Source organism: Mesocricetus auratus, unplaced genomic scaffold, assembly GCF_017639785.1.
Source record: "Mesocricetus auratus isolate SY011 unplaced genomic scaffold, BCM_Maur_2.0 Super-Scaffold_100021, whole genome shotgun sequence".
Classification (NCBI taxonomy): domain Eukaryota; kingdom Metazoa; phylum Chordata; class Mammalia; order Rodentia; family Cricetidae; genus Mesocricetus; species Mesocricetus auratus.
In genome coordinates, this window is record NW_024429202.1 from 31,404,370 (window position 1) to 31,431,186 (window position 26,817).

General features: G+C 45.4%; 1 protein-coding gene across 3 annotated transcripts in view; it reads left to right on the forward strand.

Annotated features, from left to right (window-relative positions):
* Nucleotides 1-9,854: 9,854 nt before the first annotated feature.
* Npas2 (neuronal PAS domain protein 2) overlaps nt 9,855-26,817 on the forward strand; it is a 174,552-nt gene continuing 157,589 nt past the window's right edge. The window contains exon 1 of one of the 3 annotated variants that reach the window (XM_040729340.1): nt 9,855-10,113. Coding sequence is in view for 2 of the 3 variants with exons in the window: in XM_040729338.1 (XP_040585272.1) it covers nt 10,652-10,827 (176 nt within the window). In the remaining variant the exon portion in view is untranslated. Of the gene's footprint in view, nt 10,114-10,515; nt 10,828-26,817 lie in introns of those variants that run through there. The other 2 variants (XM_040729338.1, XM_040729337.1) reach the window with 2 other exon arrangements.

The window sequence follows — 26,817 nt, forward strand, 5'->3', positions numbered from 1 at the left end:
ATTCACTTACCTTCGAATCACCCATTTAAAGTGGACACTGATTGCTTTAAGAGTTATACAACCTTGATTGCCATCAATTTCAAACATTTTGTCATCCCCATACCCTCTATCCATCAAAGTCCAAAACATCACAGTCCCAGAAGAATCCTACTCTGTTTCTAGCTTTAGCTGTTCTGAACATTCATGCAGATAGAATTCTTGGTTCTTCGAGCTGCCTTCTCTCACCCAGAACAACTGTTTCGTGGTCCACTTGTGGGCTGTGTCTGTACTTCATTCCTATTATGGCTAAATAATATTCCATCATGTAAGTAATATCATGTTTTGCTTATCCATTCAGGTAATACATGAGCTTTTTCCAGTTTGGAGTTCTGGTAAGTAATGCTGTTATGAACATCTGTGCACAAGTTCTTTGATTTATCTCAGGTATATACTTACACATCGAATGATCAAATTTGTGGCGACTGTTCATACTGTTTTCCAAAGAGCCTGCACCATTTCCCAGGCCCACCAGCTGTATATGAAGGTCTTGGTTTCTACTTTCTGGGCAGCACATGTTATTTTTATTTTGTTTCTTTTCTAAATTATAACTGTTGTGGTTTGTGCGTCGAGTGTTCCCTCAGAGACTTATGTATTGAAGACTTGGCTCCTAACTGGTGGATCCAGTCATTGAGGGGGTGAATGGATTCTGAGGGCTATGGTGTCATTGCTGGTTAGTCCTTTGGTGGTTCCTAGGATAATGGCATTGTTAGGACACAGTAGTAAAGAAAATGGGAATTAGTTGGAGAAAATAGGTGTGGATCACTAGGGACATACTATGGAAGCATACCTCCTCTCTCTCCCCCTCGTCTCTCTTTTTCTCTCTTTCCCTTCCTCCACCTCTCCTTCCTGGGAGTTCTGAGGTGAGCAGTAACCACAAGAAGCTTCTACCCACCATGATATCCAGTCTTACCTCAAGCCTAAAGCCACAGATCTAAGCAACCTGAACTGAAGTCTTGAAACTGTGAACCGAAATAAACAGTTCGTCCCTTAAAACTGTCCCTCTTAAGTGTTTGTTACAGCTTCAGAAAACTACTACAACAGCTAGCCTAGTGAATATGAGATGGAATCTCATCGTGGTTTTAGTCTGCATATCCTTAGTGAATCGTGATATTGGACAAATTATTATATGTTTAGAGGTCCAGTGTTCATCTCCTTTGGGGAGAAGTCCATTCCGGCCTTGTATTCATTTTAAGTGGATTATTTGTCTTTTATGGCTTAGCTGTAGGAGTTCTTTTATGATCTAGATTTAATAGTCCCCTTTATCCATCCACAACTTTGCTTTCCACACTTCTGGTTCCCATTGGTTAACTGGTCTGAATGCTAAATAAAAATTCCCAGTAATAAATAACCCATACATTTAAGACAGCTTCATCTTATAATCGCCTTTTAACAACGCCCATTGTATTATCAGTTTGTATTAGTCCCTTAACCGTACTTAGTACATCCTTTCAGCTTTGTTGTAAGTACATAAAGGAAACCACAGACTGCAAGGTTCAATGCCCTCAGGGTTCCAGGCATCTGGGAGGGTGGGGGTTGGGGGAGGCTCCGATTATTTTCTCTATGACTCAGGGTGATTGGTCTCTACTGGCTGCAAATGTTCTCTCTCACTCTGTATTTTGGCTTTCTGCATTCCATGATAGCATCTTCACAGGTGTCTGAAGAAGTCTAATTTTGTTGTTATTGCTTGTGAGGTTTTTTTTTCTGGGGTGGGTGGGTGTTATATCTGAAAAATCCCTTAACAAGTGCAAGGTCGAAGGAATGCACTTACTGTGTGTGCCGGTGTGTGTGTCTTACAGGCATCATAGTTTTAGCACCTACATGAATGTATTCGGTCCATTGGGAATTGCTTAAATGCTAGGTGGTAGGGTTCTATTTTGTTCGTTTTGTTTTATGTGTTTATGTACGGTTGTCCCAACATGATTTGTTAGAAAGATATAACAATAATAATTTTCTCAATGAAAAGCCAGGGTCAAAATCAATGCACTGTAAGTGTGAGGGTTTCATTATATTTCCTTAAAGCTTTACACCTGCCATCCACCCATATAATCTACTAATATTGTATTAATTTAGATATGGGTGTCTATTTCCTAGCTTGATAGCCCAGATGATTTCTCTTAGACTACCAGCTCCTCTAAGTTCAGACAGAACCCACTGACCCTCATTTGCATGGAAGCTGACATCACTGTGGCCAATCACCCCCTTAACACTATGCCTTTCATGGTAATCGGGATCAAACCCAGGGCCATATCATGCAGGGCAAGTGCTTTGCCACTGGGCTACACCTCCATGCTTGTATGGGGTCCCTCTTTGCCAGCTGCCCCTCATCTGAAGGCCATAGGAAAACCGCGGCCTGAAGACACGGGGCCTTGTTTCAACATGCTGATGTATGTGTAGCCTGATGTCCTGATGGACTGCCAGGGAAGAAAAGAAAGAGGTGGGATAATGTTCTGAACAACTCAGTAACTCCTTTCCATGGGGGAAGGGGTGGGTGAGAGCAATAAAGAGGTGAGCACCAGACACAGCGTGTAGAAAAAACAAAGAAATAGGAGACTTGAGAGAGAGGACTGGGCAAGGTGACATGTTAAAATTCTCATCGATCTCTTTCCTGATTATGTGTCCCTAAGTTGGCATAATAGCAGGGCACTCACAGTTCAAGGAACAAACCCCTCTGGACTTCCACCTATGCCTGTCCTGCAGGAACATTTTTTTAAGAAAAGGGGGACAGGTGTGGTGGTGTATCCCATTAATGCCAGCACTCAAGAGGCAGAGACAGACAGATCTCTGGGTTGAGGATTGCCTGGTTTTCATAGTGAGCTCCAGGCCAGTCAGGGTCATAGTGATACCCTATCTAAAACAAAATAGAAACTACCCTCAAAAAGTAGTTGTAAAGGTTAATTAAACAAAGATTGTATTGACCTATGGTCTTGCACAAGAATCCCAAACAGCTCAAACGTAAGAGCAGACAAACAGCTACATGAAGCAATGGATCTCAGACTTTGAATGCATGCAAGCCCTCCTGGGAGGTTGTAGGTTCAGGGACGATGAGGCTTGGAAGTTTGTTTCTAACAGATTTCCAGAGGATGCTCAAGACAGTTCAAGGACTGTGCTTTGAGAACTATTCTTTTGCTCAAAAAAAGTCAAACACTGCCTGCTAACCTCTTCAATTCCTAAGTGCAAAGTCTTGAACAAAAGCCCTAGCAATCAGCCCCAGGACCAGATGCTGTGGGCTACCTGAATCTTACTAATGTAAGAAGGAAAGGAAAACAGTCAAGCCTTGTTGCTTGAAGCATCTGTAAAGCCTCTGTGAAACTGGAGAGGAGGAGATCGAAAGTTCTGTGCATAGGTGCATTAAAAACACCCAGTGAGGTCGTCTTCATCACATCACAGGCTCACATTCACTGTCAACACACGTGCTCATCCAGAGCCATTGAGAAAAGCTTCTTTCTCACCAAAATCTTCAACAAAGCATGCAAATCAAATACTGCATGCCCACACAGGAAATGCGTCCTCTGCTGCCTACTGGGGAGGGGCTATAAATAGCTCCTCGGAGAACATTTTCCTATAATTAGCCTTCCACTTCAAGTGAACTATGTGTAATAAATTTCATATCGCTAGGTGTTCTTCCTGGACGCAGGACATGCAGATCCTGCATTTCTCAATGCAGAAACTGAACTGTTCAAACATCATGGCACCAAATGTCTGCAGATCTGAAAACGGGGCAGACATGCAAACCACACTGGGAAATGAACTCACTTGCCCTCATGTGTGTGTGTGTGTGCATGTTTGAGTGTGTGTGTGTGTGTGCGCGTGTGCGCGTGCATGCATGCGTGCTCTTACAAGCATCTGTGTGGGAAACTATCAGAATCACCTCTTTATGGTTGAGGTAAATGGAACATAGGATGGGAACGGCTAAGACAATGTCTACTTTCCAGTCAGTGTAGCTGTTTCTCTGCCTGCACCTAAAGGGCGCTCCTGGTGCTTGTTAGAAAAGTGCATGTCTCAACAGCTTGTCTGGGCCTCCACCAACGGCAGCCAAGAGCAGAAGCCTCCCTGGGCTGAAATGATTTCTCCTGCATCGGATGTACTGGTGCTCTGCTTCCTCTGCAATCTCTCAGCTAATTACAGGAGCTAGCACCACCTCCCATCCTTCTGGTATCCTCACAGTTCACCCACGTTTACCCACAGTTCACCACCTGCCTTTCCCCAACCCTCAGCACCTGTACACAAACACCTTGCTTCCCTTCTGCTCTCCTGACACACTGAATGCCCCTCCCACATTCCACAGGTTCACTGCGGTGACAGCTAGCATACACTGTGGGTAGGAGGGACTAAAGGCTTCCTCGGGCCACTCACAGTTTCTATCTTGCCAGTGGGAAAGCATCTATCCCTGCACACTAGCCAGAAGGATGACCAGAGGCTGCAGCTTAATCAAGCACCTTCCTTGGACTGACATAGCCTAGAAGCAGGAGAAGGCCTGAGCTGTACCTAGGGACTCCATAACGAGAGGAACTCCCATCCGCTCCCACCCTAAGACCTCGAGTTGTTTTAAGATCACCTGTATTTGCAAACCTACACTCCCTTCCAGCCTATTGCCAAAGACCAAACAGTGCCTTGGTGAGATGCCAGCATCCCGGTCAAGTACATATTGACCCACAGACTTTATTTCCTTTAAAGAATCATTAGTAGGACCAGGTGTTGTGCTTTCACCAATCACAACTCTTAATCCCAGAGTTCTGTTTCAAGCACTTGGAACGTAGCCACTTTTAAAATGAAATAAATAAACCAGGAATGGCATATGCCTATAATCTTAACACTTCAGAGGCAGAGACCGGTGGGTCTGTGGGAGTTCAAGGCCAGCTTGGTCTATATAGCTAGTTCCAGGCTAGCTAGGAGGGCTGCATAGTGAGACCATGTTTAAAAAAAAAAAAAGACATATTGGGTTAGCACTGCCGAGAAGGCTTAGTGGTTAAAAGAGATTACTGCTCTTCCAGAAGCCCAGAGTTCAGTTCCCATCACCCACATGAGACAGCTCACAACCGTCTGTAACTCCAGCTCTTGGTGATCTGGCCTCCACTGGCACCTGCACATTTATGGCCTGTACACACAAAGACACATGCACACATAAATAAGAAATTTAAAACCAACCTAAAGAAAATGAGCGTCTTGAAGCCACTGATAGCCAGTACGCACGAAGGAGAGAGCAGAAGGTAAGTCTGCAGAGCAGAGTGGTGCCTCATCCCCCGCCTCAGCCAGCAAGACCTCATGCAGAAGGGAAGACAGCAATGTCTGTGCTGCTGTCTGACAGGTGCATGTGGTGGGCTGGGCGGGATACACTTAGACACACACAGTCATCAGAGCCCAGCTGAAGCTTTTCTCTCTCACATTCCTTTGCTGAGTGACTGAGAGCACCTTGAACTGCTCCAGGTCTGAGACAGACTTTAGCTGGCTGCTAGAAACCATAAATTACTTTTTATGGGGCCTCCTGAAGATGAAATGAAGTAATTCGAATACCTGGCACATAATATTAGATAAATGTCACTTTTTATTACTACAAACATTATTTACTGAGGTTTTATTTGAAACGCCTTGTCCAGACAATAGAATGATTTTTTTTTGTTTTGTTTTGGTTTTGGCACTAAAAAAGAAATAGGCTATTGAGTTGTGAAAAGACACAGGTGAGACTCACTTAAATGCATATGACTAGGTGCACAAAGCCAGCAGGAAAAGGCTTACACACTATATCATAGTAACTGCACAACATTCTGGGAAAGGGCAACTCATGGGAGCAATTAAAAAGTCTACTGCATGGGGAGGGGTGGACAGGGTTTTTTGTTTGTTTGTTTACTGGGGCAGTGGGACTATTATGTTTGATACTATAATACAAGGCATTATACATTTGGACACATCAACAGGGAATGCTAGTGCAAACTGTGACCCCTAAAGATTGCAGCACCTCATATGGGTTCACCAAGTATAAGAAATGCGAGGCACCAGCTGCAGAGAGAGCTCAGCAGTTAAGAGCCACTACTGTCCTTGTAGAGACCCAAGGGTGATTCCAAGCACCCATGTCAAGCTGCTCACAATTACCTGTAAGTTCAGCTTTGGGGGTGCTGACACCCTCTTCTGGCCTCTGAGGGGACTTGCAACGATGTGTACATGCCAACACAGAGATACATGCATTTATACATAATTTTAAAATAATAAAAATAAAATTTTGAAACAGTAATAAACACAAGGGCCTATAAGGAAATGTTGTTACTATGAGTGGGGGGGGGATATGCTAAATCTCTCCATTTCTTTTTTTTTTGTGAATGAACAATGCTCTTACATGTCTGCGATTTTTAATGCTCCTGGAGAAGTAGGTGAAACATAAGTTCAGACTTTCTTATCAGAGAAAATACACATAAAGAGACTTCCTCAAAGGACTCAACCATAAGGAAGGATTGTTCTCAAGTGCGTATCTCAACTCTCAGTGACATGTTCACCTCCAACTCCTTTCTAGCAAAATGTTACTTCACGTAACAAGGCATGTGATATGATGCTTCATTTTTCTTTTGGGTGGAAAAAATATTAATGTTCAGAGGTAACAGTCCACAGCCTTCTAGCTGTTCATATAAAAGGGCCTTCCCACCTGTGGCTACAAATAGGAGCCATCCTTCAGAATGGGACTTGATTCTTATTGTTTATTCTAAATCTGTGTTGCCGTTACTGAATGTATGTCCCACCATGAGCCCCAAGCCCTATGCTAGTGCTGTAACTACTGGAAGAGCTCACACAGTCTTGGCTGCATGTAACACTAAGGCAGACATCAATAGCCACCCAGTACCTATGCTGAAAATTAATTATCAATGTTTCTAATTGTGACACACTACAAACTTGACTTCCACGATGGAGAACATCCAATTAGACAATGGAAACTTTGAATTTTTCATCATATTTTGAAAGATTGATAAGGAAAAAAATTTCACCCTCCACTTCATACATTTCCCTTGAAAACTATCTAGGGTTCCTTGGGGAAATCATTGAAAGACTCAATCAAAAAAAGCAGGCTTCTTCCAAGGATTAATGACCACTTGAGAATTTTCCATGCCCAGTTTTGAAACGCTGCATTTGATCCATGTCGCATATTTTAAATAATGTGTAGATCACAATGGTCCATCTTGACTTTCACATCTTGTCACTGGAAAGTTCTAGCACTTAGGCCACCTTGGCCAAGGAGCCCATTCCCAGTTCCTCTCTCAAGCACCTCTGTCACTCCCTACTTAGCTCATGTTTATCTCCATCTCACTCAGACTGTGAGCCTTGTGTGTACACAAACCCTCTCAGCACCAGTGTTCCCGCCCTTCCCTGTGAACCTGGCCTGAGTCTTGGCAAGCTTTCAACAGCAGACAGTGGATGGACGCGTACTGTCAAATGCATAGGAGGAACAGGGGGCTTTCCTTTGCATCTGGAGGGGGGAAATGTATTCTTTTTGGGGACTCTATTCTGCACTCTGCCTCAGGGTCCTACCTGGGTGGGAAGAAACACTCATGAGAACAAGTATAACAACCACATCTACACCATCTCCACATGAACAGGAAGAAACCAATCAGTAAGATGTCTTGTAACCGATAAAAACAAGACAGGGCAAAAGTACTTGTTACACTGCAGACTTGATGAGTTATTAGGCCATGTCAAGTTTCTGAAAAGATTTCCCAATGGGTTTTCAAGTTGCCAAAGGAAGTTGGAATCTCTTTCAAAGAGAAAAAAAGGGGGGGAAGGGAGGTGGCTCTAAATTCTTCATTAAATCCAGTTAGAAGCACACAATTTCGTCTTTACTGGATATTAGTCATAGACACCCTTTAAGGGCACAGTCAAAACACACTTGCCTGAAGGAAAGGACGGGGAGAAAAAATTAAAATGAAAGACTCCCTTCTCTAGTTGGAATGAGGAACTTCAAACTCATAAGGGGGGCAACCTTCTCTTCCCTCAAAAACCCTTTAAGTCAGAAGCAAGCCTGAGAATGTCAGGGGCTGTAGGATACTCATGGGTGCTTCAGAAGGATAATGAAACAAAAATAATACAAATGGGAAATAAAGAAAATGACCTACTTTACTGGGGGGGGGCATGACTCTGAGTGTTTTGATCTAATTGACACATGGGGTTGCATGCCCAAATAAGGCACCTCTGGTGCTGGTTCTGTTTTTTGCACTGGAGAGGAGAAAAATCTAGGCCCGAGAGAGAGAGAGAGAGAGAGAGAGAGAGAGAGAGAGAGAGAGAGAGAGAGAGAGAGAGAGAGAGAGAGAGAGAGAGAGAGAGAGAGAGAGAGAGAGAGAGAGAGAGAGAGAGAGAGAGAGAGAGAGAGAGAGAGAGGGAGAGAGAGAGAGAGAGAGAGAGAGAGAGAGAGAGAGAGAGAGAGAGAGAGAGAGAGAGAGAGAGAGAGAGAGAGAGAGAGAGAGAGAGAGAGAGAGAGCCTTTCCTGAGCCACTTGCTGGAATGTAGGATCTAGAAAGACACTTGAAGGACTGCCAAGGCATGGTGCTGCTCCAAGAAGCTAGCACAAGCAGTGTCAGGGAGCAAGTGACCTTTGTGTGCCTGGCGCGGGGAAGCGGCTGCTCTGTCTAGCCAGGTGCCTGCCCTCCGTGGTCTCGAGTGGAAGGTGGCTATGGTTTGGGGTGAAACATGCTGCTCTTGCACTCCTTCACCGGGTTACCAGTCCTCTCCTTTCATCCTATTCGCGCTCAGAGCCCCTCAGCTTGTCCAACAGCAGCCCCTAGTTCCCGGACACCATGTCTGCACATCTGTCTTGGCTTGGGGGTTTGCAGGAGCTTGGTAAAAGCCTCCCTGTGTTCTTGTGCGCGCCGCGCTCTCCAGCTTCTCTTTTTCTTGGATTCTTGCCTGTCTCCTCCCACAGGAAAAAAAAAAGGTCACGTATGTTTGGAAAAATATGTAGGTCAGTGGAACATTTCCTGCACTGGTGCAAAAGGAGAGAGGGCAGTGGGGGCGGGGAGGGAGAGGCCTGGCGCTGTTCCGAGGGCGCCTCCTGGCCGCAGCCCCCGACCTGCCGGCCTGGGCATGGGAGGGGACACTTAGCGGGTTCTTGGCAATCCTTGACCCATTTTCCGGACCAGCTATGCTAGCCTTGGAGGAGGCACCCAGCTTTCCTCCCTAGTAACCAGTGCTCTCTTCCACGAACAGCGTTCACTCTCAAGTCCCCGGACCCCTTCTTCTCACCTGGTGTCCCCTCACCCACCCACGTCCGGGTTGACCTGAGTCATAGAAACGTGTTGGCCTGCCCTTCCAGGTCCGCGTTGGGCAAGGGGGGAGTGGCAGTTATGTTCTAGCAGACAGGACACCCGCCTCCCGTGACAGCAGGCACTGCGATGGTTTCCATTTACCCGGGGCGCAGGATTCTTTGCTGTCCCCCCATGACAACTTTAGCAGTACCCCAACAGGCAGCTCCACAATGTCAAGCTTGCCTCCCCTCTTCCCAGTTCCGCGCCAAGCACAACCTCCACCCTTCCACCGCGCCCAGTTCCGACCCATACTGGCCGGACCCCCACCTCCATCTCCCAAGCTCATCCTCGAAGCCCCTGCAGGACCCGCAGCGGCCTTGGGGACGCACGGGTGTCTGCGCTGGCGAGAGACGCCGAGGGTCGCAGGGTCCGTGTCCCTGCGCCTCGCGCTGAGCGAGCGGCTCAGACTGGGTTCGGGCCAGGAGGGAACGGGCAGCTGCGGGAGCCTCGAGGCTTAGGAGGAAGAGGAGGAGGTGGAGGAAGAGGAGCGGGAGGAGGAGGAGAGGGAGGAGAGGGAGGAGGAGGCGGCGGGGCGGGGAGGCGGCGGCGGTCCCCGGCTCTGCGCGCCCAAGAGTTTGCGGCGCCAGCGGCGGGCTTTCCCGCAGGACCCGAGGGACCCGCGCAGCAACCGCGGAGCTCCGAGACCCCGGCGGCAGCGGCGAGAGCAGCGCCTCCCGCCGCCGCCCGGGAGAAGGTCCCCGAGCCTGCCTGCCGCCCCGGCTCCCAGCGGCGGCGGGAGGCGCGTCTCCCCGGCCCAGTCGGTACCCGGCCTGGTGGGGCCGCCCCGGCCGACTAGGAGGTAAGAGGCCACTGCGCCTGGGGACGCGTGATCTCGGGTGGGAATACGTGCGTGTGGCTCGCGGCTCTGGTCACCTGCTTGGCAGTGCTGGGGACGCGCGGGCCAGGGAGGGACGCTCGGGCGCGACACCGTGCGAGGCTGCGCTGCGCAAGCACCCGGGGGTGGGGGCGCGGGGAGGTGAGTCTTGCGCACTACCGGTCCTGTAGCCCCGGGTATCGGGTCCCACCGACCACTGCAGCCAGAAGGCGGGTGGGCTCCCGGAGCGGCTCGCCAAGGGAGAGGACTAGGCACCCCGAACCTCGGGATTCGGGGGCCCTCGGAGGGTACTAGAGGGGTACTGCGTCTCGGACAGGAGCTTTAAGATTGCCCGTGCCCTTCCTGAGATCCACCTCGTGCATCCCTAAGCGTAGGGAGCCCGGGACGTCTAGGGAGTGTGGCTACCCTGCCGGGGCCCTGGTGTCACTGTGTCCCTGGGTCTGATTGAAAGCCGGGTCTTTGTGCTTAGACAGCCCTAGGCTCCTAGGACTCCCAGGATTGGATGCTAGAGCATTGTTTTACTGGGAGGTGTGCCCTTTCCCCATGTGGAGGAGGGGTGCCCCGTGACCTTTCTAAAAAGCCGCTTAGGGTGGGAACCAGGGGGCAGGGACAGGTACCAAGAGGCTCAATTCAAAGCCAGCCTCTTCCCCTCTGCCCGCCTCTCCTTAACTGCTTAAGGTAAGAAAGTTTGTTTTCAGCTCTGTGATTCATAAATAATTAGTAACCAGTTTTGTTGACGAGGCAAGATGGAAATCTTAAGTATACACGCGCGTTTCCATGAACTCTAAAATTTCCTAAGGTTAAATCCGGGAGTCTTCAGTTCATAAAGTTCTAAGCTGTAACGTTCAACAGGTGTTGCAAGGGTCCTAGGGGGGCAGCTTAGTGTTTTTTCTCTGCCCGTTGCGTTAAGATCCGCCCCGAGTTCGTGGTTAGCTTGCTTCTTTACAGGTGACTATTGAGTAGTTGTTAACTGGGTCGGACGAGACAGCTAGTCTGTCTCAATCACTAGAACTCTGTTATCCTTAATAGGGTTTTCTTTAATAGGAGGGATTTCCCATTTGGACTTTCCAGGTAGTTAGTCCTAAAGCAGTTCCTGGTGGGACTCTGTGCTGTCAACACCTTTGTATCTCGCACAGTGAAGTCCCCATCCAGCTAACTGGCCAACTAATTACTGCTTGCATGAAAAGCAGAGCTAGCTAGCCCTGGAAGGCATCCTTCAGACTCAAGAGCAAATACTGGCTCGATCTTCCTTCCTGCTACTAAAATTCCCCTGAAGGAAAACGTTCCAGAAATAACCTCCAAATTTTTTAAATAACCCCCAAATAAATATAGTCATAATTTAAAAGAGATATTGCGATCTGGGCCACTATTTTACAAAGCAAAATTTTCGTTACAGATAAATGTGAACCAGTAAAAGTATTGGCATTTCCCAGCAGTCTACTTACAGATTTTTGTTAAAAATAAAAGTGTAGAGCATGAAAGCATTCAGTAATTATCCTCTGTCTCAGAGAGGCATGGAGCGTGGCTTACAAGATTTGTAAATGTGCTTTTTGCCATTTTCCCTCAGAAATCCATACTTCTATTTATTTGTTGATTTGTCCCACTGTGCAGACGAAGAAATGGTTTTATTCTCACTGCTTCCCAGAGTGACTTCGTGGGATTCAGGACAGGATATACTCTAGAGAAAGTATATTATTAATAAAATGTTAAACACACACCCCCAAGAGTTAAACGTGGAGCGAGACATCCACAATTAATGTTTTGAAAGGGGGAAAAACCTGCTATGATAAATGTCTCGATGGTAACTGGAGAAATGACCTTTATATAGAAAATAACTGTAATTCTTTAAAGCTTACGTAGTTGTTTGTCACAGTTTGGTCCTTGCTTTATATTTCTGGCTGTTTAATAATGGAAATATAAAAACAATGAAGACAGTAAGAGAAAAATCGATGTGTCATCAGTTTTAAATCCATCTTTTCGAACCATCTTTCTTAGGTCTTGGTAACCTATAAAACCAGCTACTTCTCAAGTGCAAGAGTCAATGGTACTGGGTTTCTTAAGGTTAACTTACTGCATGGGTTTCTCCACCTTTATATGATTTTTCTTTTGCCCCAGAATTTTGCTTATAAATAAATCTTCAGAAACCAAAGGGCTAAATCTTTGTGAATTTTTTTAAGTGCGTATGTATTTTGTCCTTGATGTGAGTGGTCACCTGTGAGCTTCCACTGTGATCAAAACACTGGCTGCTTTATGCAGTTACTCTGCACACTGCAACATCTTCCCCAGCACAGGTCAAATTGTGAGGGGTTGAAAATAACCTAGTGACTCAGTATTCTTGGCTGCTTTATGCTAACAGTTTAATTGGCTTCATCATAGCAGGCATCTAATCGAGTTTCACATTTAAGTAGTGAAAATGGTACTTGAAGCCTTATTGGCTTACAGGGATGTTTGATTAGCATATTTCCCCCATCCTCATCTCTATTTGTAGCACAGACAGGAGGTTGGGGACAGTGACATTCATGTCTCACTTCTTCCTCTCATCTCTGTGAGGCCTTGTTCATAATAGATGCTCAATAAATAGGTGTGGGAAACAAGCTGAATTGTCAGTAATCACTATCCAAAGGTTAGAAATTTCTGAATGCTAATGGGGTACTTAACTATGAGTAATCCTGTGTTAAATCAGATGGTGATTAATAGTACGTAAGTACACCGGGAAACAATTATTAAACACAAGCATGTAAAGGAGACATTTCTCATGCGGTCTGTAGCTAAGGCCTTGCTGTTTCTCATTTGAATTTTTTATATTAAGGGCCATGTGCTATGTTAAGCAAAGAGTCATTTCTTAGGTAAATTTCCCCTAGAGGCCACTTGAATGTCTGCAGGTCAGAGTGTCTGGTTCCACTGGATGATTCAGAGCAGAAAAGGGGGTTTCTCTTTTATTCTGCTGTGAAATAAACAGTGTGTATAAAGACGCGGAAGGGGCGGGGCATCAGAATACAGTGAGTTACTGGGGGTGGGAGGGGGCTTGTGAAATGAAGATTCTAGCTCGGGAGCTGCAGTGTATCTCGTACCTCACCAGCTCCCAATGCTGCACACAAGCAAACTCTGCTTACACATGCTTACAGAGCACATACTAAATAACAGAACAGATGGCACATCACATGGAACATGGGTCATACCTACATCCTAGATGCTGAGAGAAACTGAGAATGAGGTCCCATCATGCCTCTCTGCAGGGTGGTGGACCCAGAGGAGCCTTGAGAGGTGTTTTCTGGGAGGACTTCCTCATTGCTGACCTTATGCTGTTGTGTTAATGGAAAAGCATGTTGTGGCTTGACAAAAAAACACAGTTTCAAGTCAGAGGGACTTGGGGTAGGTTCCCTCTCACATGCATGCCTCGAGGCAACTATTTAACTTTTTTTTTCTGAGACAGGGTTTCTCTGTGGCTTTGGAGGCTGTCCTGGAACTAGCTCTTATAGACCAGGCTGGTCTCGAACTCACAGAGATCCGCCTGCCTCTGCCTCCTGAGTGCTGGGATTAAAGGTGTGTGCCACCACCGCCCAGCAACTTTTTAACTTTTATAAGCCTAAATATTCTCATCGGAAGAATGTTGGAAATGATGATTGCCTTGTCAGGTCTCTGGGATTACCAATAAGGGATGCACATAAGGCCTAGTAAATAGGATTGCTCTTATTGTCATTTATGCTCCTATAACTCCTCACCCATACTCTTGTAGGCAGCCCCAATAAAACTCAGTGGTTGTATCTGTATTCTGGTCTGTCATGAGCTCCCTACCTAGGGTGAATAGATGTATCTGTTACATCCCCCCAGGAAGTCTGTCACGTAGTAGTGAGTAAAATATTAAAAGATGGAGATCATTTTAAAAATTATTTTTCTATTTGTAAAAACACATCATGTGGATGTTGGGAAAGACCTAAGATAATGAAGTAAATGAGAATGCATATTTTTGTCAGGGCATTTTCCCTTCCAGTCTCTTTCCTAGAGTTTAAATGTTTGTAGCATACTTAAAACCCACACGCAGCATATCGGTCCCTTGTCTTACTGCTGTCACAGAAACCTGACAGAAGCAATGTAAGGAAGGAAGGAGCCATGTTGGCTCACAGCTCAGGGTAAGATCCATCGTGGTGGGGAGGCCAAGGAGGATGAGGCAAGCTGCTCACACTGCGAGCCGTCTATTCAGCCCAGGACCCAGGTTCATGGGATGACGCTGCCCATATTCTGGATGGGTCTTCCTAGGAAACGCCATCTCAGATACTCTCAGAGCTGTGTTCCTAAGTCCAGTCTCGTTGACAATGACGATTAAGTGCTACACATACAGAAAATCTTATACAAAGAAAAGATGTCAAACAACGGGATATATTTCAATAAGAAGCAAAGGCTCCCTTTACCCCCAGTGGGCTGCTTAGCCATCACTTCCCATTTTGTGACTTGAAAGAAGCCTGGCTTTGCAGAGGACTCTACTCTCCCCGACCTGGGCCAGGAGTTGAATACTGAAGAGCAACCCTGGAGGGCCTGGGGCCCCTTACAGTGATGAGCCCCAAGTGAGCAACGGTCCCTGTGATGGCCAATAAAATGGGAGGCTCCTGGGAAAGTTTTCCTAGGTCTGAAGAAGAGGTCAGCGAATGAGCCACCCTTTTCCCACACAGCCCTGTGGAGAATGGATACAGTGTCTGTTAGCTAAGCAGCTGTGGGCCACTGGGAAGGCAGGGCCGGAAGAAGGCAGAGGTGAGACTGGCATCACCATAGAGGAGTCCCCCCCCCCAGAAACTCCACCCTGAGACATTTCTAAGCTCTTCACACCTTCACTACTGTGTGTAGCAGGCCCAGGTAGGTTTTCTTTGAGTTGGAGCTAAAGCCCACTTGGGTGCCTGTAATTCCCCACCATTTTACAAGGGGGAGCTATTTAACCACAGGGCATGTTCTGCTACTCATTCTGGTGTAAGTACACATCTAGGCACGTATTTTAGAACAAAGCTCATTCTATACATATTATTGCCTATTTTTAAAAGCAACTGCGTGTCATGGAGAGCTTTGTTTTGTAAAACCCATCATTTATAGCCACTTTAGGGACCATATAGTATCATTCAATGTGGCTAAAACCTGTTTTATTCAGCCCATGTCTACTGATCAACACAGACTATATTTCTCCCATTTTACATATTTTTACCTCCTTAATATACATCATTTCATCTGTATTTCATATTTTTGTAGGTCAGGCATTTCTAGGAAGGGATGCCTAAGGAAGGAAAAGGTGTATCTGTTTGGAATATTGGTAAATACTGTCAAACTGATGACTAAGTAGAGGTGCTCATGGTGCCCGTCCATAGGGGTTCCGTTCTCTTGTCACTGCGTCTCCACTGCACTGTGTATTACCCAACTTTCAAATCTCTTCCGTGCACATTCACATGCGTGACACTCATTCCCATGTGGGATTGATTGCACGTACTAAGGTAAACTAGAAGATGTGGAGTGTGGAACGCAATCGTTCGGAGATGTTTCCCCTGTGTGTAAAGGTACAAAAGAAAATCTTAGAAACCAAGGCTGTCTATGAAAATTAAATAGATGTGATTAGCCTTGTGGCAATCTTGGAAGATACCTAGAAAATGATGTTAAAAGATCTCTAGTGATCTGTTTCCAAGAAAACTCCAAGGAGAGAGGCTTTCAGGTCCTGATCTCAGTTGCAGTTCTGGCTGACCTGAACCTCACAGAGATCCACCTGCCTCTGTCTCCAGAATGCTGGCATCAAAGGCCCAGCACTGCCAGCATGCATTTCAGAGCTTTATTGTGGGGGCGAGGACCTGTAGGTTACCATCAGGTGCACTCGGATTTGAGTCTTCTGAAGGTTCACTTGTCACTCACAGATATTTTGTACCCCTCGCGAGACACAGGCAAAAAGAAGGTTGCTGGATTCTTTGACTTTTTTTTTTACTTCTTCCAGAGAAGACAGGGAAGAAAATGGGGTGGGTAAAACTCAAGAAATAGTGATTGCCCCTCAGGAAAAGGTGGCAGACAGAGAGGTACTCTTGGTATAGTAGCAGCCATAGCGTCTTCCTGCAGGCAAGGAGAAAGACAAACAGACAAACCCTCCAGGAGGAACTGGCTGCACAACAGAGATGGCTTCCTAACGAGAACCTTCAGTAGACTTCCTGGCTTTGCCACCAGGCACCTGATGTAACTTTTTGGTTTTTATCATGTAGATTCCAAACATGCTGATAAGAATAAAATAGTCACAGAGCCATCTGCTGTAGTGACAGATGACAGAGGAAGCTTGGAGATGACCAAGAAGGAAGGCCATCTTCAGTTCCCATCAGTTTTATTAATATCTACAATTTTTGGCATGCAAATGTGAGTCGTTTTTCCTTCCTTAATTCTGGCTGGTTAGCTTTACTTAAAGCCCAGCGTCTTGTCACTGACTCTCTTAATGGGACTGAAGTACTTCAGGGTGGTTCTGCAAGTCTCCACATCAAGAGAATTTAGAATTTAGGGTCCTATAGAAACCTTCATCCAGTGTTGTGCTAGTAAGTTTTCTGACACCAACAAAATACCTGAGACAAACTAGTTACAAAGGCAAGAGGTTTGCTTTGGGCTTATATGTCAGAGGCTGCTGTCTTTGGTCACCTGGCTCCTTTGTTTTTTACTTCATAACAAAGCAGGTCATGAGAGAAGGGCTGTGTTCACCTCATTGTGGCCAGAAAGTAAAAGGAAACAGGCCAGGCACACCCTCTGCAAACTAGTTTCCTTCCACCAGGTCCATCTCTTAAAGTTCCACCAGCTCTCAACAGTGCCACAGGTGGTGACCAAGCTTTCAGCATATAGGCCCCGGAAGCACATTGAGGATCCAGGCCACTGTGCACGCTTTCAGCTTTAGAATTTGATGTTTCCATTTCCCACAGTTTTGCAAGGTTGAGGTATGTTTGGAAATGGGTGTTGTCATAGCCATGCTTATCTCAGGAGAACAGTTCAGAGTATCCTCTTGTTGATAGCATCTGGGACAGGCTATGCCCATTTGGGGCTGGAGAGGTGAAAACAGAGGAAGCCAGGCCAACTGCAGTACTAAACAAATCAGTCATTACATGTGCCACATCAATCCTTTTGTATTCTGTCTCTGTCTTAGCTACTTTTTAATTGCTGTCATAAGACACCATGAGCAAGGAAACTTAGAAAGTGTTTAATTTGAGCTTCTGGCTTTAGGGGGCTAGAGTCCATTGATGATGGTGTTTCTGTCCCACCTGGTTCCATAGCTGTTTAACCTCAAATAAACACACTAAAACTTATATTAATTATAAACTGTTTGGTCAATTACTCAGGCTTCTATCTCTTTCTTAATTATTAAACTATTTCTATTAAATTATGTATTGCCATGAGACTGTGGCTTACCTGTAATGCTCCAGTATGTTTCTCCTTCAGCAGCTACATGGCATCTCCCTGTGAACTCACTCTCCAAGTTCCTCCTCCTAGTCTGTTCGGCTAACCCATACTTCCTGCCTGGCCACGCCCTACCTGTCCATTGGCTGAAACACCTTTATTGATCAATCAATAAGAGAAACACATATTCACAGCATACAGAAGGACATCCCCCATCAGTCCATGATGACAGAGCAAAAGTATGGTGTCTGGAATAGCTGAGAGCTCACATCTGGACTCACAAGCAAGAGGCAGAGAGAACACACAGGGAGTGGAGTCTTGAATCCTCAAAGCCTTCCCCCAGTGACAACACCTCCTCCAACAAGGTGACACTCCCTAGTCCTTCCCAAACAGCCCTACCAATGAGGGGAAAGTATTCAAACACATGAGCCTGTGGGGGCCATTCTCATTCAAACCAGTCTTGGAAAGACACAGCCTGCCATTCATCAGCCCTGCAAAAGATGCCGCCAGTTTCCCTAGAGACCAAGATCTATTGAAAATTAGAGGAACGCTGTTGAACTCAAGTTTTGGGGTGTGCTTGTGGTGGGTCTGAGAATGAGACAGCCGACCAATGTCAGGAAGTTATTGCTTCTGTAGCCTCTCTGCCTCACCCATTCACGGCATCCCGTCAGTGAGAGAACCTCACTCAGTGCAAATGAGCATGGCCAAGGTGTAGGGGTCTTTAGAACCTCCATGCCAGGGACCGAGAATGTCATCCCATGGGCGTGTGGGTTTGGCTTTGCTGACAGTCTCTAGGTGGGTGGCTCGGACAAATGGAACTTTGTTCAAGACGAGGGAGATTCTTACTTCTGAGCTGCTTCTGGGCCTTTCCGTGCTCCACCTTGGTCATGTGTCAGCCTTTTGGGTAGAGAGTGGTGAAACGGCCTTGAACCACCTGGTCTGGATGTCATAAGCGTTCACTGCTATACTTTCTCTCCTGAAATGCACAAGTCTTCCCCGTGTACCAGGTTCACTAGTGGGTGTGATACAGTTGCTCTCAGTCTTCCTTTTGGAGATTGTGTGTAGGGTGTGGGAAGTGTCTAGATACTGGGATTTGGAGTTCAAGGTGACCTTTATATAAATAGCCCCCTCTCCATCACTACAGACTCTCCCTTTATGTAGCTTAGACTGGCTTCAAACTCACTGTGTAGCCCAGGCCATGCTTAAATGTCAAATGACAGGTGTGTGCCACCACATTTAACAACCATGGCATTCAATGTTGGGGACAAGAGAACTAACTGACTCCTGCCAGGTATCAGACGTATCCCCTCAGGGGAATGACAAAGAAAGCCTCACATTGATTCTTCTATGGGCAAACAATACTTTAGCTACCTTCCCACTTTGAGCCAGTTTGGTAATCATCTTTAACCACTGATTTCTTTAGAAATCTGCCCCAAGCGCTCACGTGATATGTTTATATGTTATCCTGGCCTTAGCATTATTGGATTTTTCTGCCATTCTGTACTGTACAAGCCCAAGGCAGTTTTCATGTTCTCCCAAAATGATAGTGTTCTAGGCATAAAGGTGACATGTTTGGTTTTCACCACATTTGTTTGGATATGTGTTAATTGACATATAGTGATCCCTGGTGCTCTTGGGGCTGGGGTGGGGGCACAGCTCCAGGATTCCTGTGAAGACCAAAATCTGGGCTTGCTCCTGTTCCTTCTACAAACAGATGCAATGTTTGCATGTAACCTCCACACATCTACCTGGGTGCTTTAAATCATTTGTGCATTACTTATATTCCCAAAAAACCACGTGACTGCTATACAGGTCAATATTATACCATACTGTTAGACCATAACATGAAACAAACATGTGAGTTCGTGTTCATCATAGACAATGTTTTTCCAAATATCTTCAGTCTGTGGTCCTCAACCTTCCTCACACCGCGGCCCTTTAGCACAGTCCCTCGTGTTGTGGCGATGCCCAAACACAAAATTATTTTTGTTGCTACTTCATGACTAAGTTTGCTATGATTATGAATCATAATGTAAATATCTGATATGCAGGGTATTTGATATGTGACCCCCAAAGGGGTCTCGACCAAGGTTGAGAACCACTACTCTAATGTTTTGTTTTGTTTGTTTGTTTTTGTTTTCTCTGTGCTCCATGCTTGGGACATTGGCATTTCCCCTACAAGAAGCGCGCTGCTTGCCAGCTTCAGACTGGATGCTATAGCCGCCTTCTTCGATAGCCACTTACTGAATGAAACCTAGGAAGTAAGGGTGCTATGAAAGATGATGTCATGCATACATTTTTAAAAAAAAAGAGCTATCCCTTTTGTGCTCCTCAATTCTGTAACATCCATCTTTTCTCCCATAATGCCACGGCCCAAATGTGGATGTCTGAGGACAACTTGCAATAGTTGTTTCTTTCCTCCTACCATGTAGTTCCTGGGATCAAACTTGGCAAGCTTGATGGCAAGTGCCTCTACCCACTGAGCCATCTCAATGGCCTCGATGTTTGCATTTTCTAACATCTCTAGTATATGTGCTTCAATTAGATGCCTATAAAAGCGTTCCTCTGGTCCTTGGGTGTGTCAGCATTGACTTATGGCCTTGCTTTAAATCACAGCCTATACTGTCACATGGGTCAGTAATGCTTTTGTATGGCTTACTGGAGACAGTTTGTGGCCCATAACAGACAGCTTTGGCACCTTGACCCCGTGGCTGTGAGAAAACAACCTTGGGTAAGTCCCATATACCTAAGAGTCAGGTTTTTTTTTCATATATTAAAAGGGAAATAACAATACACGAAGTTGAAAATCAGGAGCATGGGATGCTTACTAAAGAGTTTCATGTAAACAAGAAGTCGTAGTATTGTTTTATTGCTGCTGTGACCCTGTTCATCAGACTCTTGCAAACTCAGCTGGGGACATGCCAACCTCAAAATGTTTTCTTCTTGAATGAGGCTCTTGTTTTCCCCACCCCCAGACGATGCACACTGTGTGCACACACAATTAAAAGCATAACGTAGCTCAGTGTTCTCTTGAAAGCTAACACAATGAGAGAAAGTGAAAGAGTTGATGGTAAGAAGTGAAACACTCAGATGTCTTGGCAGTTGCTTGAGTTTTCAGTTCACTTTCAAAGGCTTTTTTTTTCATTTAGAACAAAGTACAGCGATAACCTTTTGTGCCTGAATTGCAATCCAAATCAAATAGCCTCTGTGCGTTCCCATGGATTCTGAATTTTATGGCTGTGTGGGACTGTTTATGTGTGACAAATGTGACCTTCATTATTTTGTGCGATCTTTCTTTTTTTTTTCCTAAAGAAGTTTGGTCTGAGGTTCTGAGTCTCAGATTATCACTCCCTGAGAGGATCTTGTCATTGTTCTCCTGTGCCAGAATCCCCCCAAAAGAGCAAACCTGAAGTGATCTTCAGTGGTAACAGAATTCTGGCTAATGAGGTGGCCTGATGTGGTAGGACAGGGCTCCATCCATCTCCTAACAATGCAGCTCGTGTTTCCCAAATGGAAATTGGAGTGAACACACCCACAAGTGCCTGCTGTGGCACTGGAACTTGGAGGTGACACCAACCCTGCCCATTTCTGGGTGGCTGGGTGCTTTCCTTCTTCCACTTGGACCCAAGGAAGTTTCTTCACCTGGAGAATCGGGGGCTTCTTGGGCTCTGGTTTCAGCTAGTCCACAGGAATGAGGCTTCCAGTGGCAGCCAACTCACATACCAGCCCGAAGTCCTGGGAGGGACTGTGCTGTAGACGGAAAGGCCAACTTTGCCCTGCCTGGCCTTATCGCTCCATGTACTCACCACAATCTGTGCTCTGACATGAGAATAATAAGATAAAGAAGTCAGAGTTCTGTAGACCAGCCAGTACAGGGAGAAATGAGGACAAGGCTGAGCTCGCACTGTCCACAACATTCAGATAAATAATTTTAAAAAATGTACCTTGCCTGTGTAATAAACAGTAAATACTTGTTTTATTAACTACCCTGGCTAGTTTTGTTGCTAATATGACACACCTAGACAGACCAAGCTTCAGTTGAAGAGTTGCTTCAATTGGATGGGCCTGTGGGTATGGCTATGAGGCATTTTCTTAATTGATTCAGGAGGGCCCAGCCTAATGGGCAGTAGTGGCATTCCTGGGCAGGTGGGTATGGACCTTATAAGAAGTGTGGCTAGCTGACCATGAGCTTGAGAGTGAGCCAGTAGGCAGCATTACTCCACAGTCTTGGCTTCATCCTCGGTGGACTATTACCTGGAAGTGTAAGCTGAAATAAATCCTTTCTTCCCCAAGTTGCTTTTGGTCCTGGCATTTTTCGTATCAACAGAAATAAAACTAGGGACAGTAAGTTTAAAAACTGACAGATGATTGTATGTCCTTTGGGGATACAGTGTGTTTCCCCAGTACATTTTTATACTGTGTGTGGGTCAGCTCAGGAAACAGCTTGTCCATCATCTCAAACACTTCTTCCCTGTGATGAGAACGTTCAAAATTCTCTCTTCTGAAGATGAGATTTTTTCAAGGCTGGAGAGATGGCTCAGTGGCTAAGATCACCCACTGTTCTGACAAGGGACCAGGGCCCACATTGGGTGACTCACAACTGACTGGACCTCCAGCTCCAGGGGTTCTGACACCATCTTTTGGCCTCTGTGGGCATCTACACACACACACACACACGCGCACACACACACACACACACACACACACACACGCACGCACGCACGCACGCACGCACGGAGCCTCCTTATTCACTATCATCACTCTCTGTCTCATTGAGGCAACAGAATGTATTCTCCTGTCCAGATGGTGTTTATCTTAACTTTAAAGAGTCCTCAGGTTCATGGCAGTGCAGGATTGGCTACAGGATTCACACCTACACCATCCCTTTCTGGGTATCTCCTTATCATTCCTCCTCTAGCAGTTATACATGGAGACTATCATTAGCTCCTGGGATCACCTGGAAGAGGAGAGGAAGCCCATGGAGAGGTCATTGTCATTATCTGCAGGCATATCTGACTTCCCTTTGGCTCAATGATAGTCTCTTGAGGACAGGGTTACTTTATTGCCATTTTTTTTTCATGGAAGAAGTTGAGGCCCTGAGGAGTGAGATGACTCACTCAACTAGATTCAGAGCTTGAATGTAACCCTTTTAAAAAAAAGACCAAAAATAGAATAGCCAGTGTTTATTTACTTTTTTTTTTCTGAAATGCCACCTCCAAGAATATAGAGAATGTGTCTAGAAGAAATCAAGCATTCGAAGTACACCTTCTTAGACTTAAGCAGTTTTCTCAAGTGAGTGGTTATTGTGCATTGTTGGGTGTGTGCAATTTGGTGTCCGTATGCCACCCAGGCCTTGGGGAGAGAAGGCTGCTTGTGAAAAGGTACAAAAGAGGAGCGCTTGCAGGAAAACCTTTTTAGGGCACAATCATTATTCTGTTTCTTGCCATCTTTGAGTAGCTAACCTGCTTTTCAAAATTGTTTCTCTGCCTGTAATAGGGACTGTTAAATCAGGACACTCATTCTGTCACTCCTTATTTTCTTGGAGTCAGGTACAACTTCCTTCAGCCAGGCTCAGCTCTGAAGTCACTGTAAAAAAAAAAATGTTGGGAGCCACCTTGAGTACCATGTTTGTAAGCCAGCATTTCACCGAGGCTGTATCCAGGTGCCTGGAAAATTGTGGAGAGGTCTCTAGATTTGTATCCTACAAGTCATCCAGGGTTATGGTGAAATCTACCCCGTTACACATGAGTGAAAACCTCAGCACTCGGTGTAATAGTAAAGAAAATATAAACAAAGTATTACAGGCTTTCCAGTAACAGAATTTTCCAAGATTAAGGTTTTGAAATTTATGTTTGTATGTGTGTCTGTGGGGATATGCACACGGTAGTACAGGTGTCTGTGGAGACTGAAAGAAGGGGTCAGATCTTCTGGACCTGGGGCTTCAGACAGTTGTGATCCCCACTCTGAGTTGGCATGGGTGTGGAGAACTGAACTCTGGTCCTCTGGAAGAGAAATAAGCACGCTTAACCCCTGAGCCATCTCTCCAGTGCCAAACAGCAGTGTCCAGGTTGTTTCTTCATTTTAACTATAGAGGAATATCCCTGAGGAGGCCTTATTACTTTGCTAAGGGCAGAGAAGGACACTTTAGCCCTTCTCCCCCTCTGGTGGCTTTGGCAGCCGTGGACAGAAACACCAGGTTCTTCTTGTATGGGAGCATCAGTGAGCCCAGTTATATCTGTTACATATTTGGCTACCTTTCTGCCACCATCATGAAAATAAGCAAAATATGTAAACATAAAGATAGTTTGACCTGTCTTATGATTGACACATGTATGCACATACAACATCATATTTATCCCCCAGAGAGTTTAAGTTAGCCATTCAGCACCTCCTTAGAATGAACCCAAGGAATTTCTATTTTTTTTTTCCTTCAGAATCGTTTAGTAACATCTATCTGAATTATTTCAGTCTTCACGTGGAAGGGTAAAAAAAAAAAGAATACTTGCATACATAGTTTTTCAAAACTCTAAGAAACCAACACTCAAACTGAAAAGGAAGGGTGTCAGAGAGAAGGAATGGCAAGCTAAATGAAGGATGTGGTTCAGTAGTGGAACCTGTGGCTAGCATGTATGTATGGCTAGATTTGATTCCAGCAATGTAGAAATGTGTGTGTATGTATGTATGGTTGTATGGATGGATAGATGGATGTATGGGTGCATGGGTGGATGTGTGGATGGATGGATAGATGCATGGGTAGAAGAATAGATGGATAGGTGGATGGATGGATAGATAGTCAGATATAGATATAGATAGCAGAAAAAAGTTTCTTTGTAGAGCAATGCTGATATGGGAGGTTAAATTTGTATGGACCAACCATGAAACAATGTGTTGAGTAGTTAATGATTCAAAAGTACAGCAGAATTTCCATAATGCAAGCCAGGAGTGTTTCTAATTTGCCTTTACTATAGCAAACCAACCTGAGACAATGAATAGGAGAAGCTTATGTTGGCTCAGTTTTGAAGGCCCTGGTCCATGACAGGTTCGCTGTTTTGGGGACCTGTTTTGATGCATGGTGGAACCATGTATTGGGGCCGGCTATTCACTTCATGGCCAGGAAAACATGAGATTGGAAATCCACAGTCCCATTCAGGACCATGTCTCCAATGACCCAACTTTCTCCCACTAGGCCCTACCTCTTTAAGGCTCTGCTGGTAGCTCCAGGTGGTACCATGCTTTCAACACAGGACCTCTGGCGATGTTAAAGATCTAAACCACAGCATCAGAAGTGGCTGTACAAAGTGGCTGCTTCCTTACCAGTTCCACACACATAGATGTTTCTGAATCTCGGCATCAGACATCAGTGCCTCTCTTATTCACGATGGTACAGTTTGGTCTACATTCAAAGTAGGCCTCTAAGTCACAGGGGTCAGGGGAAAGAGATAAAGTAGATTTACATGGAGTGTTTCCTCTTTAGCTTTCCCAGATAGGGGAGTATTTAGTTAGGAATACCAACAGACTGCATCAAGAGCATGAGAGAATTGGGTGGCTTGGAGAATAAAGGGCTTCGCTTAGTTCTGGGGTAGGTTTTTTTCAAGACAAATAATCAAAACTAAGTACACTTTGGAGCACTTCAGTGTAGCTTTACTGATAACCACACTCCTTTGCTATTTCTAGTGAGTTGGGCTGCTTACAGGCACCTGGGTCATGCAAGAATGAGACCCACCCTTCCAGACTTCTCCAGTGTTCTGGCTATATTCTAATGCCCCGAGAAGACTGTTACAGAAAAATCGTAGACCTGAACTCATTTGAATTCTGGCAGAATGAATAAATCATTTAGATCATTTAAGTCCAATGTATGATTATGCTGTGCTCTTGAAATGCCATGTTTTGTCCTCATAGTCCATTCTCTGTGTTATACCTTCAGTACTTTTTTTTTTTAGACCAACAGATTGCATTCTACATTTGCAGTATTTTGATAGGTATCAAAGAGACTCCTCACTGTATTTGGAGTTAGTTTCCTATGTGATTGAAGTTAAACTGAGTTTTCTTTAAATGAGTCCTTTTGTCCTCTTTGAGCTAAAAAGAAGAAAAATGGGGCACATCCCGAGAAGAGATGATGCAGAAGAAAGACGTCTTCAGTGTTGTTGCTTTCCAGGAGTGGCTCTGCTAGACTCAGGGAGCATTTGTACTGGCTGTGAGTCAGGAAGCCAGAGCTATCATGCTACGGAAGGGACGCCTAAGGCTCAGCAGTGGCAGAGCCTTGAGGAAGACGCCTCCAGCCTTCCATTAGGAGGCTGCCACCTGCCTCCTCTTCATTGTGCTCTCTGAAACAGCCTTCCCGTCTCTCCCTACCTGCCATCAGTAGAGGCAACAATCATCTTAGAAGCAAAAGCATGGTTGTAGTGTTGACATAAGAGAAACATTTTATGTTGTTTAAGCTCCCAGTGCCATCACCAGTTTGGTTCATTTTTCGGATTCCCATAAATTGGATGTGAAATATGCTCTCCATGAACTTAGAATCTGTCCTTGAAGCCTGATTTGCAGAGTTAGGGGGTGGAGGTGCAGAGAGCTGGGTCGACAAGGCCAGGAAAGGCCCCTGGTCCAGATCCTTTTAATACATCTGCTTATTTATTAGTGTGTGTGCGCGTGCGTGCGTGCGTGTGTGTGTGTGTGTGTGTGTGTGTGTGTGTGTGTGTGTGTGTGTGTGTGGCAGTGTGCATGTCAGAGAACAATTTCTGGGGAGTCACTACTCTTTCCACCCCGTGGGTCCCAAGGACTTATTGACCAGGGCCTTTACAAGCCAAGCAACCCACCTCACTGGTCCTCCCACCATTTTTAGCCTTAGAGAACTTTTCTACTTCTCTCAAGGACTTAGGATAACAAGGCCCACCTTCTGTCTGTTTTATTCAGAACTGTTTGTTTTTTAAAAATCATTTGAGCTTTTCATACACTGTACATTGTATTTACATTACTTCTATCCCTCCTGTTTTCCTCCAACTCTATCCATCCATTCATCCACCCAATGTATTGAGTACATTTAGCGTTGCTTATATGCACATGCCTGTAGGGATGACTTCTTGAGATTTGACACACGACTGGAGACTCATTCCTGGACAAAATAGTTCTCCCATTGGCTCCCTGGAGCTCTTCATCTATGGGTGAGGATTTGTGAGATTTCCCCCATCCATGTTGGCATGACTGGTATGGTCATTATGCAGGTTGTGTTTAGGCAACCATATTGTTGAGATTTCGTGGGTGCAGCAACTCTCTCCTACATAAAAG